The sequence below is a fragment of the Dama dama genome, chromosome 17 (genome assembly GCF_033118175.1).
Source record: "Dama dama isolate Ldn47 chromosome 17, ASM3311817v1, whole genome shotgun sequence".
In the NCBI taxonomy this organism is placed as follows: Eukaryota; Metazoa; Chordata; class Mammalia; order Artiodactyla; family Cervidae; genus Dama; species Dama dama.
Window position 1 is genome coordinate 19457107 of NC_083697.1, and position 12434 is coordinate 19469540.

Below are 12434 nucleotides of genomic sequence, written 5' to 3' on the forward strand. Positions count from 1 at the left end.
AAAGTATTGTTCTAAATCTTTCTCCTTACTAAGTATTTCAAAGTAGGCAAAAGGATCAAGTTAAGCACTTATTCTTAACAAGAGAAATCAAGCTGAAAAAAAAAAAGGATTTTTGGATAACAGTAATATGATTATTCACAGATTACTGTGAATTTTTGCAAGGCCATAAATGTTTTATTGCAATTTAAAGTCTTTCAAGAATCTCAGGTTGTTAGGCTCAAATTAAGCAGTGTATCAAAATTCAGAATCTAGAGCACTGGCCCCTCACAAGCTCCCCTATCCTCACTCTCCGAGCAGCCCCTCCTATATATATCCTGATCCCAAGGACCCTCTCCATCTAAGTCACTGCAGCCAACGAGCCAGTTGGGTCTTCTTCCTCTTCCTCGCCCACCTCATAAAATCTGTCACCACATCTGGCCAGTTTTGCCTCACTGATAGGTTCTCAAATTTTTCATTTCTAAAATTCTCTCCAGGGTTGCCACCACCCAGGTTAAAAGGTCAAGTCTTGTCCTAGCTACTCCAGTGAACATTGCAGCAATAGTCTCTCAGATGGTTACAAATGCCAGAGGGGGGCAGCCCTTTGACAAAGCCGCTGAAGTTCACCCTCTATCTCGCTGTCAGAGAGAGCCATCCAAAATGCAGACGAGGCCTCCCCGCCTTCACGCTGGCGCCCCAGCCGCATCACACTATGTCTCTCTCACACACCACAAGCCTTTGCTCGCCTCACTAAAGCTTCAAATGCCCTCCCTGCCTTCCTCACCACTATTACTCATAATCCCCTCTCGACCTGGGCTCGTCCGCTCTGGGAAGCCTGGGCCTCAGGGATTCGGGGGCACTGCGGGTACCGCTGGCCTCACCCTTCTCTCGTGCCATTAGATTAGGAACTCAGCCATTATATCTTAGTCATCCTTGTACCCCAGCACCTACCACAAAGCCAGTCCAGAAAGGCACTCATGTGTACATTGAATTAAAAAAAAAAAAAGATAGGAGGGAGGCATTAGTACTCAAGGAAAAAGCCCAAGGTAGGCTTGTTTTTGCTAATTATCCCTTTAGCATTGACTACTCTCTAAAGTATTTATTTCTTAAACTCCACATATGCTGGATATAGCCAAAAATAGAGCCAATATTAAAATTATAAACCTGAGATTATTGATTGGCAAAAGATATCACACTGTATGAATAATCACACACAACCTAAATTGGCAGTCATGAGGCACCATGGAATGTTCTTAATCAGTTTGTCTCAAAAAAGAATAAACACCTGATGTGCTAGTTAGTAATAACCCCCCAAATTGATTTTATATTTCAGAACAAAATGTAAACCTCCCTGGATCTGGTGATAAAACCTGGTCTCCTTCAGATTTTGCTCAAACTGCTTTTGGTATCCAGGCTCTTGGGGAAGTCTATTCCAATTCCTTTTCAAACAGTCAGTTCCAGGCAACGTTTCCTTCTCAATTTGTTATTTTTAAATCCTTCTTCACAATATAGTTTGGTTCACAGAAATGATTCCACTAACAAAAAACTCCAAGGGGATTTGGGAGTACCTGTAATGCCACTGAGTAAAGACTGCCCGTAAGGCAAAACCATCCTTTTAATTTGCCTAGAGAAAAAGTTGTAGGTGATTAAAAGTATCATACTTTAATGGTTCAGAGCTCTTTATGTATCATGACTCTGCTTCTTACAAAGTTAAACTTTCACTGAATTGCTTACACTCTCTAGGCCTCCTTTCCTTTAAAGCGGACACAAAGTTGCTAGAGACGCAGTAAGATCATACACTAACTGCTGAGAGTATAGGATACCTGTGAAGTGTCAACGATCGTGTCTACTTCTTTTTATCACTATCGTCACAAAGGGAGCGCTTTCTGTGAATACCTGTCAGAGCGGCCTCCCTCCAAGCTGTATCGTAGGTAATTCATGCCGTCCAGGAACTGGCTGCTGGGCAGGGAGTCGTCACCCAGCTCCTTCAGGTCCTCGGGCCTAAGGTACTCGCCCCCATCACCTGTCATTGTGTCATCACCTTGAAACAGTCGAGAGAGATGGGGACTTAACTTGTTGAATGTATTATCAGTGACAAAATATGATTATAATTGTGAGAAAAATCAGCACAATAGCATTGACATCACTGAAATACTGCATACTGGAAAAAAAAACAGAACACACTCAATTACAAAGTGCTGAAACTCAGGGAAACAATATTTGACCCATTTTCCTGTTACTTAACAAGAAGAAATAATTACCTGAATTGGAAACCTTTTAATATCAGTCATCTTTCTTTACTCATTTCTTATCATAATAGCTGATTTATAGCTTTATATTTAACCTAATAATTAGTACAATATGCACAACTTAGCTTCTGAATGTGGTTTCAATAATTTTATACACAGTAGCCAGCATTAACAGTCTTCATGTAATCAACAATATGCTAAGAAATATCTACTGCTCTAAGACAAATAACAAGTGTACTAAATGGAGTTAATAAGGCTTATATACAGATATTAACAAAAGATGCACATTAGGAAAAGAACACTAGAACGAAGTGGGCAGATTGTGACATTTTAATAAACAACCAGGGATTTAATTTTAAAAACATTACAGAGCTTAGAAAGGATGCTTTGGGATGGCTTCCCAAAGGTGAAGTACCAGGGAAAAAGTGAGTTAAGTAATGAAGCAGTGGCAGAAAGAGATGACTAAGTGTTTTAGTGTCATCTGGACACACAGATGGTGCGAGTACATTCCCTGCCCGTGAACTGGAATAGAACACTTTCAAAAATACAGGTTTCAGGAAATTCAACAAATGATACCTCATTCACACAAATGCTCTCTCTCTCATTAATGTGCTAGAATGGGGGAATAATTTAGCTAAGAAAAACTATTTTTGAAGACCCTTTAAGGGCAGTAATCACACAAAGCCTGAAAACCTACGTAAGGGAAAACCTGAAGGAATGTACTTCATTCTTTTAAGTTAAATATTATTTTAATTTCTTCCGTTAAAAATAACTATTTCAAATCAGCACTAATTTATTTATAAAGACACAGCATTAAAGAAACATAAGAAGCGTGTCTTCAGCATTTCATTACTTCCGTGTATATATGATCTTAAGAGCCCATAATCAAAATATTATTAGCTTTCTAAATTACTTAAAGCTAAAGACAGTTTGAACAAAAGATCTTGCAGTAAATAGAGATGCAATTTATTCACCACTGGAGTTTTTTCTCAGAATCATTACACTTAATATTTGGCAGTTACAAGTCTCAACATTAAAATTACTTTTTATTTTTCCTCAGTGAAATAATTATATTTTTATTTAGTTTTAGTTGAGTGAGCCTACACAGAATAGTAATTAAAAGTTCAGTCTTTAAAATCAGATAGACCTGGTTTAAAATTCTAATTCTGCCACTTACTGGCCAGTCAATCTTCCCATGAGAGTGATACTAATAACCTATCTCACATGCTGGGGATCTGAATTAAATAATATATAAGGATGTATTATAGAGTTCTAGCATATAATATTACTAGGTATTATTTTTGTTAATACAAAATGGTCAAAGTATTGACACTTTGAAATACAAGCTAAACTTCATGTATGCAAAATAATTTTTGAAAATATATAAAGAAAAATATAATTGCACTGCTTAAACAGTTCATAAATCTGATAACTCTAATGAAAACATGAGTAAATTTTTAAAATTAATTTTGTTAAACTGGTTCCCCCTCAACTCTTGTATATAATCTCTTCTTCAAAGTGTTCCCTCACAAAACCAGATGCAGCAACAGCAGCAACCCATAGACAAATAATACAGAGGCACATGAAATGCATGATGTTAGTTAACTTTAAGAACCAGAAAGGCCAAAGGAGAGAGAGATCTCTTGTAGTGCAGTGGGTTGAGCAGTGTCCCCCCAAAATTTTGTCAACTTGGAGCCCCAGGAGGTGGTCTTATGTGGAGTCAGGGTCCTTCTAGATGTAAAAGAAGGATTTAAATGAGGTCATACGGGATAATTTCAAAAAGAGTGTTTTCACAAGAGACAGAGAAGGACAAAAGAGACTCAGAGGAGACTGCCGTGTGAATGCAGATGCTAAAGAGATGCGTCTATAAGCCAAGGAACACTAATGGCTGCTGACAGGCACTGAGGCTGGAAGACGTGATCAAGGGTTCTTCCCTACAGCTTCCGGAGGCGAGCATGGTCCCACCATGGACTTCCAGCCTCCAGACCTGTGTGAGAATAAATCTGTGGTGATCTGCTGCAGTAGACCTAGGAAATTCCAGGGAAGCTGCAAAAGGAATCGCTGAAGAAGGAATGGGAGCTGGTCAATTGCTTGGGGGCAATTGTGATGGGCAGCTGCTGCTGCTGCTAAGGTGCTTCAGTCCTGTCCGACTCTGTGTGACCCCATAGACGGCAGCCCACTAGGCTCCCCCGTCCCTGGGATTCTCCAGGCAAGAACACTGGAGTGGGTTGCCATTTCCTTCTCCAATGCATGAAAGTAAAAAGTGAAAGTGAAGTCGCTCAGTCGTGTCCAACTCTTCGAGACCCCATGGACAGCAACCTACCAGGCTCCTCCGTCCATGCGATTTTCCAGGCAAGAGTACTGGAGCGGGTTGTGTGATGGGCAGAGATAAGGGTATTTCAAGTGAGAGGCTGGTGTGTAAGGGGTCATGGAGGGCAGCAAAAACAGTACGCATATAAGAGTAACATGCATTACTTGCTGAGAGAATACTAAGTGGAACGACTTAGCATTAGTCAGTGATCATGTTGGTGAGCAATGGGAAAAATCGACAAAGAAAGCCTGTCTCTGAACACAGCAATGAGATCAGGAAGCTTGGACATTTTATTACAGGACTTGTGGGACTTTCCACTATTTCTCCCTCTTGTATAACTGGTAAGTCTTTACACAGGAGTATTTTTATGAGTCAAATAAGTTGGGATTCCCCCTTGGTTTATTTCTCGGAGACAAAAAGTTCTAAGATTAATTCTAAGACTTGGCTTATTAAAACACAAGTATTGTTTGGATATAAGCCTAAATTATTTCAGAAAAAAAATGCAAGTTTTGTTAACCTTTGAGAAAACTAAGCTTTATTTATGAAAAAGTGGAGGGAATGACGATGACATATAAAACAAGCTGTACTTCATGGATCCCTTGAGCAAAAGGCCTACAGAACTATTTAAAACCCAAAAGTCTGCTTGAATGCACTCTCTCGTTCTTGCTCTATCCCAGACTCTACTACCCCAACCCTCCTCTAAGGTCCAGCAATCAAAATAGTTGAGCTTTGCCTTCTAGCATCAAATTCCTAATTTCACCCAGACTGAGGCATCCTACCCATCCCCAGAGTCAACTGGCTTTTGCATTTCATCTTGCTTCTCTCACCAGTCTCTTAGCAACCAAGATGGTTACAGAGAACAAAGACAAGTCACAATGAGCTTCAATATCTTCTTAAAATTACTTAGAAGTGAAAGCATGAGCCAGTCATGTCCAACTCTTTGCGACCCCATGGACTGTAGCCCACCAGGCTGCTCTATCCATGGAATTATCCAGGCAAGAATACTGGAGTGGGTCGCCATTCCCTTCTCCAGGGGATCTTCCTGACCCAGGGATCAAACCTGGGTCTCCTTGCATTGCAGGCAAATTCCTTACTATCTGAACCACCAAGGAAGCCCCCAAATTACTCAAAATTCCTTAATAAAGTAGGGCTTACACTTCAGGTTCTCTGTCTTATTCCTCCCCTTCATCTTCCCCTCTTGTCATCCCTGAGTGGACAGAAGGTTTACATGGTGAAGGAAAGAGACGAGAAGGTCGCCCAGCTGGACTCACTCCCAGTCTGGGTAAGCAAGGCCCAGTGTCAGCAGTTTTACCTTGTAGAAGATGCAGATGAACTTAGCCTTCCCCTCCTGTGCATGTAGTCATATTAAAAGACAGAAAGAAAGCAACTGGAAGAGGACACTTTTAATCAAATATATAAAATTGAGTGACTGTGGTGATAAGTCAATGAACAACTGAAAAGCCCCTTATTTCACTGAGGTCATGAGAGAGTGGATGTCCTTTACATTCTCCCTCATTTCTGCATTTTGGTGGTTTTATTACAATGGTATCTGCCTAAGACAGCTAATACATTAAAAAAATCCCCTCCTAGGCTCTGTATTACCAAATGTGAAGTTCAAGGCTTTCGAGACCCCTATGGTGGCCTTGTGTCCATCCTGATGCCTGACTATGTTTCAGAGTCACTCAGTCGTGTTCAACTCGACTCTTTACGACCCCATGTTCTATAGCCTGCCTGGCTCCTCTATCCATGGCATTCTCCAGGCAAGAATACTGGAGTGGAGGTCCTACAGTATAGCACATGGAACTCTGCTCAACATTATGTGGCAGTCTGGATGGGAGGGGAGTTTGGGAAATAATGTACACGTAAATGTATGACTGCTTGGCTTCCCTGATAGCTCGGTTGGTAAAGGATCTGCCTGCAATGCAGAAGACCGCAGTTCGATTCCTGGGTCAGGAAGGGATAGGCTACCCACTCCAGTATTCTTGGGCTTTTCCTGTGGCTCAGCAGGTAAAGAATCCGCCTGCAACGCAGGAGACCTGGGTTCGATCCCTGGGTTGAGAAGATCCCCTGGAGAAGGGAAAGGCTGCTTACTCCAGTATTCTGGTCTGGAGAATTCCATTGACTGTTTAGTCCATGGTGTTGCAAAGAGTCAGACACGACTGAGCAACTTTGACTTTCACTTTCATGTATGGCTGAGTCCCTTTGCTGCCCACCTGAAACTATTACAACATCGCTAACTGACTGTACTCCAATATAAAATAAAAATTTTAAATAAAACAATAAAAAAGAGAATACTTGAGTGGGTTATGATTCCCTTCTCCAGAGAATATTCCTGACCCAGGGATCAAACCCAGGGCTCCTGCATTGCAGATGGATTCTTTACCGTCTGGGAACAGATTCTTTACCCACCAGGGAACACTTACATCTCAGAGAGAAATGGCCAAAGATGCAGAATCCCAACTTGCTGGCGTCAGTGGCCAGATGCTAACCCAATGTTGGAATTATCTGGAAAGGTACGTACTTAGGTAGTATTCTCGCCATAAAACTCCTCTCCCAGGACATGTGTGTATGAACCATGCTATTTGATGGTGTCTGCAGTGTGGGATGGAAAGCAGAAATGTCTATAGAAATTAACAGAAAATGAAAAATAAGTCTGGGAAAAACATGATACAGCTAATGCTTTAAATGTTATTATGATGTCCAAAAAAATAAGACAATCATATTCTTGCCTTTCAACGTGGTAAGAGGACTTCTACAGTCCACGGTGAGCCTATCCCGGCCTTTAAACCCTCATCTTCTTTCATCTTCCTAAATTCCTTGTCTGCTAGATCCTTTATCTTCGACCTCTGCATCTCTGCTAGCCCTTTCTTTCCTCAGAAACATCCATGTTTCTGCCCGCTTTGAAATACAGCAACCTCTTCCTCCAACTCTAAGGCCTTCTTTATTTCATACTCTGAGTCCTTTTCCTTTCACAAACAGAGACTTTCTGTTTTTACAAATTAATCAGTGGCCAAGAGGTGACTTCTTTGCAAAACTACCCTCCTTAATTTTTCTGATGTAAATCCTCCCTGGTCTTCCCCCTTATATCTTTCAGTCTTTCTTTCCAGTCTCCACTCTCCTTAAATGCTGATACTTCCCTTCCAAACTTTCTTCTTATTTGATACATCATCATGTGTTTTAAAAAACTTCAAAGATAACCTATATTTTGCTTACACACTTTCTGTATCCATCCCAAACCTCTCTCACAAACTTAACACACACATTCAAATGTTTCCTGGACTTCCCCACCTGAACTTGCTATAAGCGTCTCAGATTCAGCATGGTGACCCCCGACTCATCTTCTTCCCCACCTTCCTCTCTATCCATCTGCTTCTGTCTGCAAATTCCCTACATGAACAAGCAGTACAACTACTTACCTACCTGAGCCAAGGCGGGGAAAAGGGATACAGGTCTACTTTCAAATAAGATTCTGAATTTAAATACTTAACCCTTATTTGTTCAAGTACAGTTCTACAGGCTTGGAAAGAGTTTATGACAGAGTGGTTATACCCTAGCATTCTTTGTTTTAGCAACTTCCTTATTTGTTGTAAAACAAATCAACAAAAAGCAACCCCCCCCCATTTTTTTTTTTTGCATCATAACAAACCTAAAGTGAACTTCCTATCTGTTTCTTATATTTGAACAACCCCTTCCCTGACATTACGTTTTTACTTACCTAACAGAATTCTACTTACTTAACAGAATTCTGACTTCCAGGTTTTAGGATTTAACTTTTTTTTTCATTGTATTCTCCAATCATTCCAAACAACTTCATGAAAACCCTTTCCTACTAATTGTATAGCAATAATGTACTGCCTGCTGTCAAAGTTTCCTGTTTTGTTATCTGGAAACTAAAAAGTCCTCTGGGCCAGAGCCACTGCCAGTCTCTAGAGGGCACGGACCACAGGAGTATGGTGACAGACACACACGTACAGTGGGAAGGGCCCCAGGATTCTCCCTCCTGACAACTCTGCACAACGCCAGGAAGAAGGAGACTCTCCGAAATGTTCCCGAGGTCTCTCCCTCTCAAGGTTACTGAGCACTTCTGCAGTTAAGTGTGTAAAGAACTGAAATCTGGGGGAGGTGCCGTCCTAGGGTCAAGAGTCCACAGTGGAAGTGGGTCAGAAGGAAAAGACAGATGTGCCTCTGTATTTCATCCCAACACTCAGCCACTCTGGAGTTCTCTTGATTATTAGGACACATCATCCCAGAGAACTAGTGGAGAAGTTTGTACAAACCTCCTGCTCACAAATCCCTGAGTATAAGGGATACACGGATCACATTTCCACAGGTAATTTAGTTACACAGGTGTTCTAACCCCAGAGCCCCATCATATAATTTACAGCTGGGGAGCTGAGTCAGCAAAGACAGGAAGCCACTCACAACCCTTTGAAGATGTAAAGGATTACATTGATGGCTTGGTTTTAGTCTGCACAGTAGACTAGACTGAATTCCCATTTCTCTTTTTCTTCCATTTCTCTGCCATCCGACTTATTTTACATCCCGACTGAGCTATTACAGCAGCTTTCCAAGTGGGTTTAGATTCCAATTCTCCCACTTAGTAGCTCTGTGCCACTGAACAAACTACTGAATATGTTTAAGCCTTGGTCTCCCCATCCTCAGGTGAGCCTTTTCACCTGAAAAAAAAAAAAAAAATGAGGGGAAATCCACAGTTGATCTCATATGGATGCTTTGGGGATGAGATAATGCACCCAGCTTACACACAATAACATTACTTTCACCATCTGTTGATTGGATTCATGAGTGGAAAATTCTGATTTCTTTACTATAGCAAGTGAGCCTGCTAGGACATCTATACTTGGCTTGAATACTCTTCTGAGTATTGACACACAGACGATTATTAAAACAGTAGAGTTGTAAAGAAAACAGGGACTAGCTAATACTATCCAAACACAAGCAGCTGTACTTTGCCCATATAAATGATGGTAGGTTCCAAGAAAACATTTTAAACTCACAAAAAATTAAAGGATTGGCAATGTCAACTAGTCAAACTCTTTTATACTAATTGTACTAAAACGTTAGTTCACAATACTTAGCTATATTCTACACAAGAAAACTATTCAACTTGAATTTCTTAGTAGGGAAAAATGCTCCCTGGTGGCGCCAGTAGTGAAGAATCTGCCTGCAATGCAAGAGATGCAGGAGACTCAGGTTTGATCCCTGGGTAGGGAAGGTCCCCTGGAGAAGGCAATGGCAACCCACTCCGTCATTCTTGCCTGGAGAATCTGATGGACAGAGGAGCCTGGTGGGATGCAGTCCATAGGGTCACAACGAGTCAGACACAACTGAAGCGACTTAGCATGCAAGAAGCCACAGAAATCTTCCTCTCTCACCATGAAAGATACTCCTGACCATTCACAAATACTCCTATAAATTCAAGAGTTCTTATCACTAATAACTTTTAACATGTAACAGTTTTAACAAAAGTATATAAGATGTTATAACTAGATCTTATATTATGCAATGGGTAGGTTCAAGAGGTTGTTTCATACAAATGAAATTACTAAAACCTCAGTAAATACTTTGGAAGCATTAGCTATTAGAATTCTTTATCAATTATTTTAGAAATAAGTAACTATTTTTAAATTAAATAATCACTGCCTAATTTATCTCATTTATAAATTTAGATTTTCATGTAATAGGTCTCCTTAAAGTGGTACCACATGTACTTTGGAGTCTACTTGATAGAGAGGATATTTTATATTATTCATTTTTCCCTATATGCCAAAGTCTCCCCAAAATTTTTAAAGATTACTTTATTTCTAGGTAATTAAAAAAATTAGATTATAATTACTAACCTAATATATTTTTAACTACATCTAAAATATATCTTTATCTAAGAATGGTATGACTACATATTCAAGCAGTCTTAATATGCTCATGCTAATTCAATGTCAACTTATCAAAAATTAATTTTTCTCCAAATTTGTATTCTATGAAGAAATATTAGTTTCTAAAAATATTTCTAGTGTCATTAGATAATGTAATTAGTTTATAGGTCTCAACAATAGTTTCAAATCATTAATATTACAGTATAAGCAATTCATGGCATTAAACTTCCAAGTTAATACAATCCACACACTCAAATGCACATGTAAACAATTCCACTCATATTACACATGCTATATAAAAAAAAAAAAAAAAAAAAAACAGATGAGTATTAGGCACCCAGATGTAAATATTAAGCAAATTGCTTCTAGCCAGGTAAGAAAAATTAAAAGCAAAGACAGGCTTTCACTCCAACAATTTCCTCGAAAGGTACCTGAATCACTAAGGACTTCCCCATCAATAAAGTGGTCACCAAACTGTTTAAAAGCTGTTCAACATGTAAGTGAAGATAAGAAAGATGATCACACAAAGCAAAATATAGTGTGCAAATACGAATGCAGAAAATTGGCAAGTATTAGGATGGAACACAAATTATCATAATAAATACCGGGAACCATTATTTTTGGCAACATCTTTTAATTTGACCCAACATTTGTTTGTTCTTATCATAACTTCTCGCAAAAGTTGAGACAACTCAATGTCTGTCACCGATAAGTGAATTAATGAATTGGTTTCAAACGAGGGCATCTCAATGGAAAGTTTGACCTTATGATTTTATCTTGAAGAACCTAAAGAAATATCTTTAATATTTCTCCATAAAAGCAATTAGTATTGGGCGTACTACTAGGGCCAGTATGGCAGTAGTTTTTCAAACATATACACTTGCCATGTGCATGTGTGTGTTCACATATTTTTCAAGCATGTATGCCTGACCAATAGCTGTACTACTGAAACTTGGCTATTCACTTTATTAACTCACGAATTTTTTAGATTTTTTCTTTTTGTTCAAGGAAAGCCAGCTACCCTAGTACAGTACAGTAGTGGAAACCTGCTGGCTGGACCTCAAGCATAATGCCTCGTACTCACCCCAGAGAGTCCCTACTGCTCCTCAGAGAGCTTCTCAGAACTTTGAAATCCACTGGCTTAGATAATTTCTATCAACTTTAAAACTACAGGGGGCACATTTTCTGACTTAAAGAATCAAATCTCAGGTTTAATTTGTATGACTTACTGCTGTGCTACTTTTGGCCTTCTCTAAGGTTCTCTTCCTCTGAATTTAAAGTGGACTCTTGTGTGACTGAACCAGTTAGAAAGCAGAAATTTCTCAATATACCATCGATAAAACATGCTTTAAGTTCTTTTGCTTTCAGGCATTTTAATAAAAAACGTATTCTAGCATAGTTAAAATATATTAACAACAATTGTATTATCAGGTAGATATTTTAACAGATGGTCAATTTCCAGTTTCTTTCCCTTTTCCCAGTCCTGTTATTTAGTAAGTCATTAAAGATAATACCAGTTGAAAATACATAAACAGAATCCTCCCTCCCCCAAAATTGAAAAAGTAAATGTACTGAAACAAAGGTGAAAAAGTGACTTTAAGTGCTAAGATGTTGTCATCTCCACCCACTGTACCAGCTTGGTCCCTGAAAAAAGAGATGATTTCCTTCATGTAAGATCCTGACAGATGTCATAAAAGATTGAATAAAAGTCTTACCCTCTTCATCAGAAACATCAAGAACCTCAGTCATGGTCTCAGGAACATTTAGCTTGTGTTTTTCAGTGATAGTCTGGAAAGACAAAAATCACCAACGTTCAACTTAAAACAAAGGATTAAAAGGATCACAGAGGAGAACACAGTCAATAGCATCAGCAAGTGATCATGCCCTGAGCACTCCATCTTCTCCATGTGGACATTCTGGAAGCTTAGTCTCTTATTCTCCTTTACGGAAGTTCTTTTGTTCTTTCTGAAGATAAATGACCATGTACTCCAGTGAAGTTGTTAAGAG

At 39.4% G+C, this 12434-nt stretch overlaps 1 protein-coding gene across 3 annotated transcripts in view; it reads right to left on the reverse strand.

Annotated features, from left to right (window-relative positions):
* Window positions 1–12434, reverse strand: part of ANK2 (ankyrin 2) — a 346470-nt gene that overhangs the window by 71000 nt on the left and 263036 nt on the right. For all 3 annotated transcript variants that reach the window (XM_061164158.1, XM_061164159.1, XM_061164160.1), the window contains 2 exons: window positions 12143–12215; window positions 1873–2017 (listed from right to left, as the gene is read on the reverse strand). In XM_061164158.1, the coding sequence (XP_061020141.1) occupies window positions 1873–2017; window positions 12143–12215 (218 nt within the window). The remainder of the gene's footprint in view (window positions 1–1872; window positions 2018–12142; window positions 12216–12434) is intronic.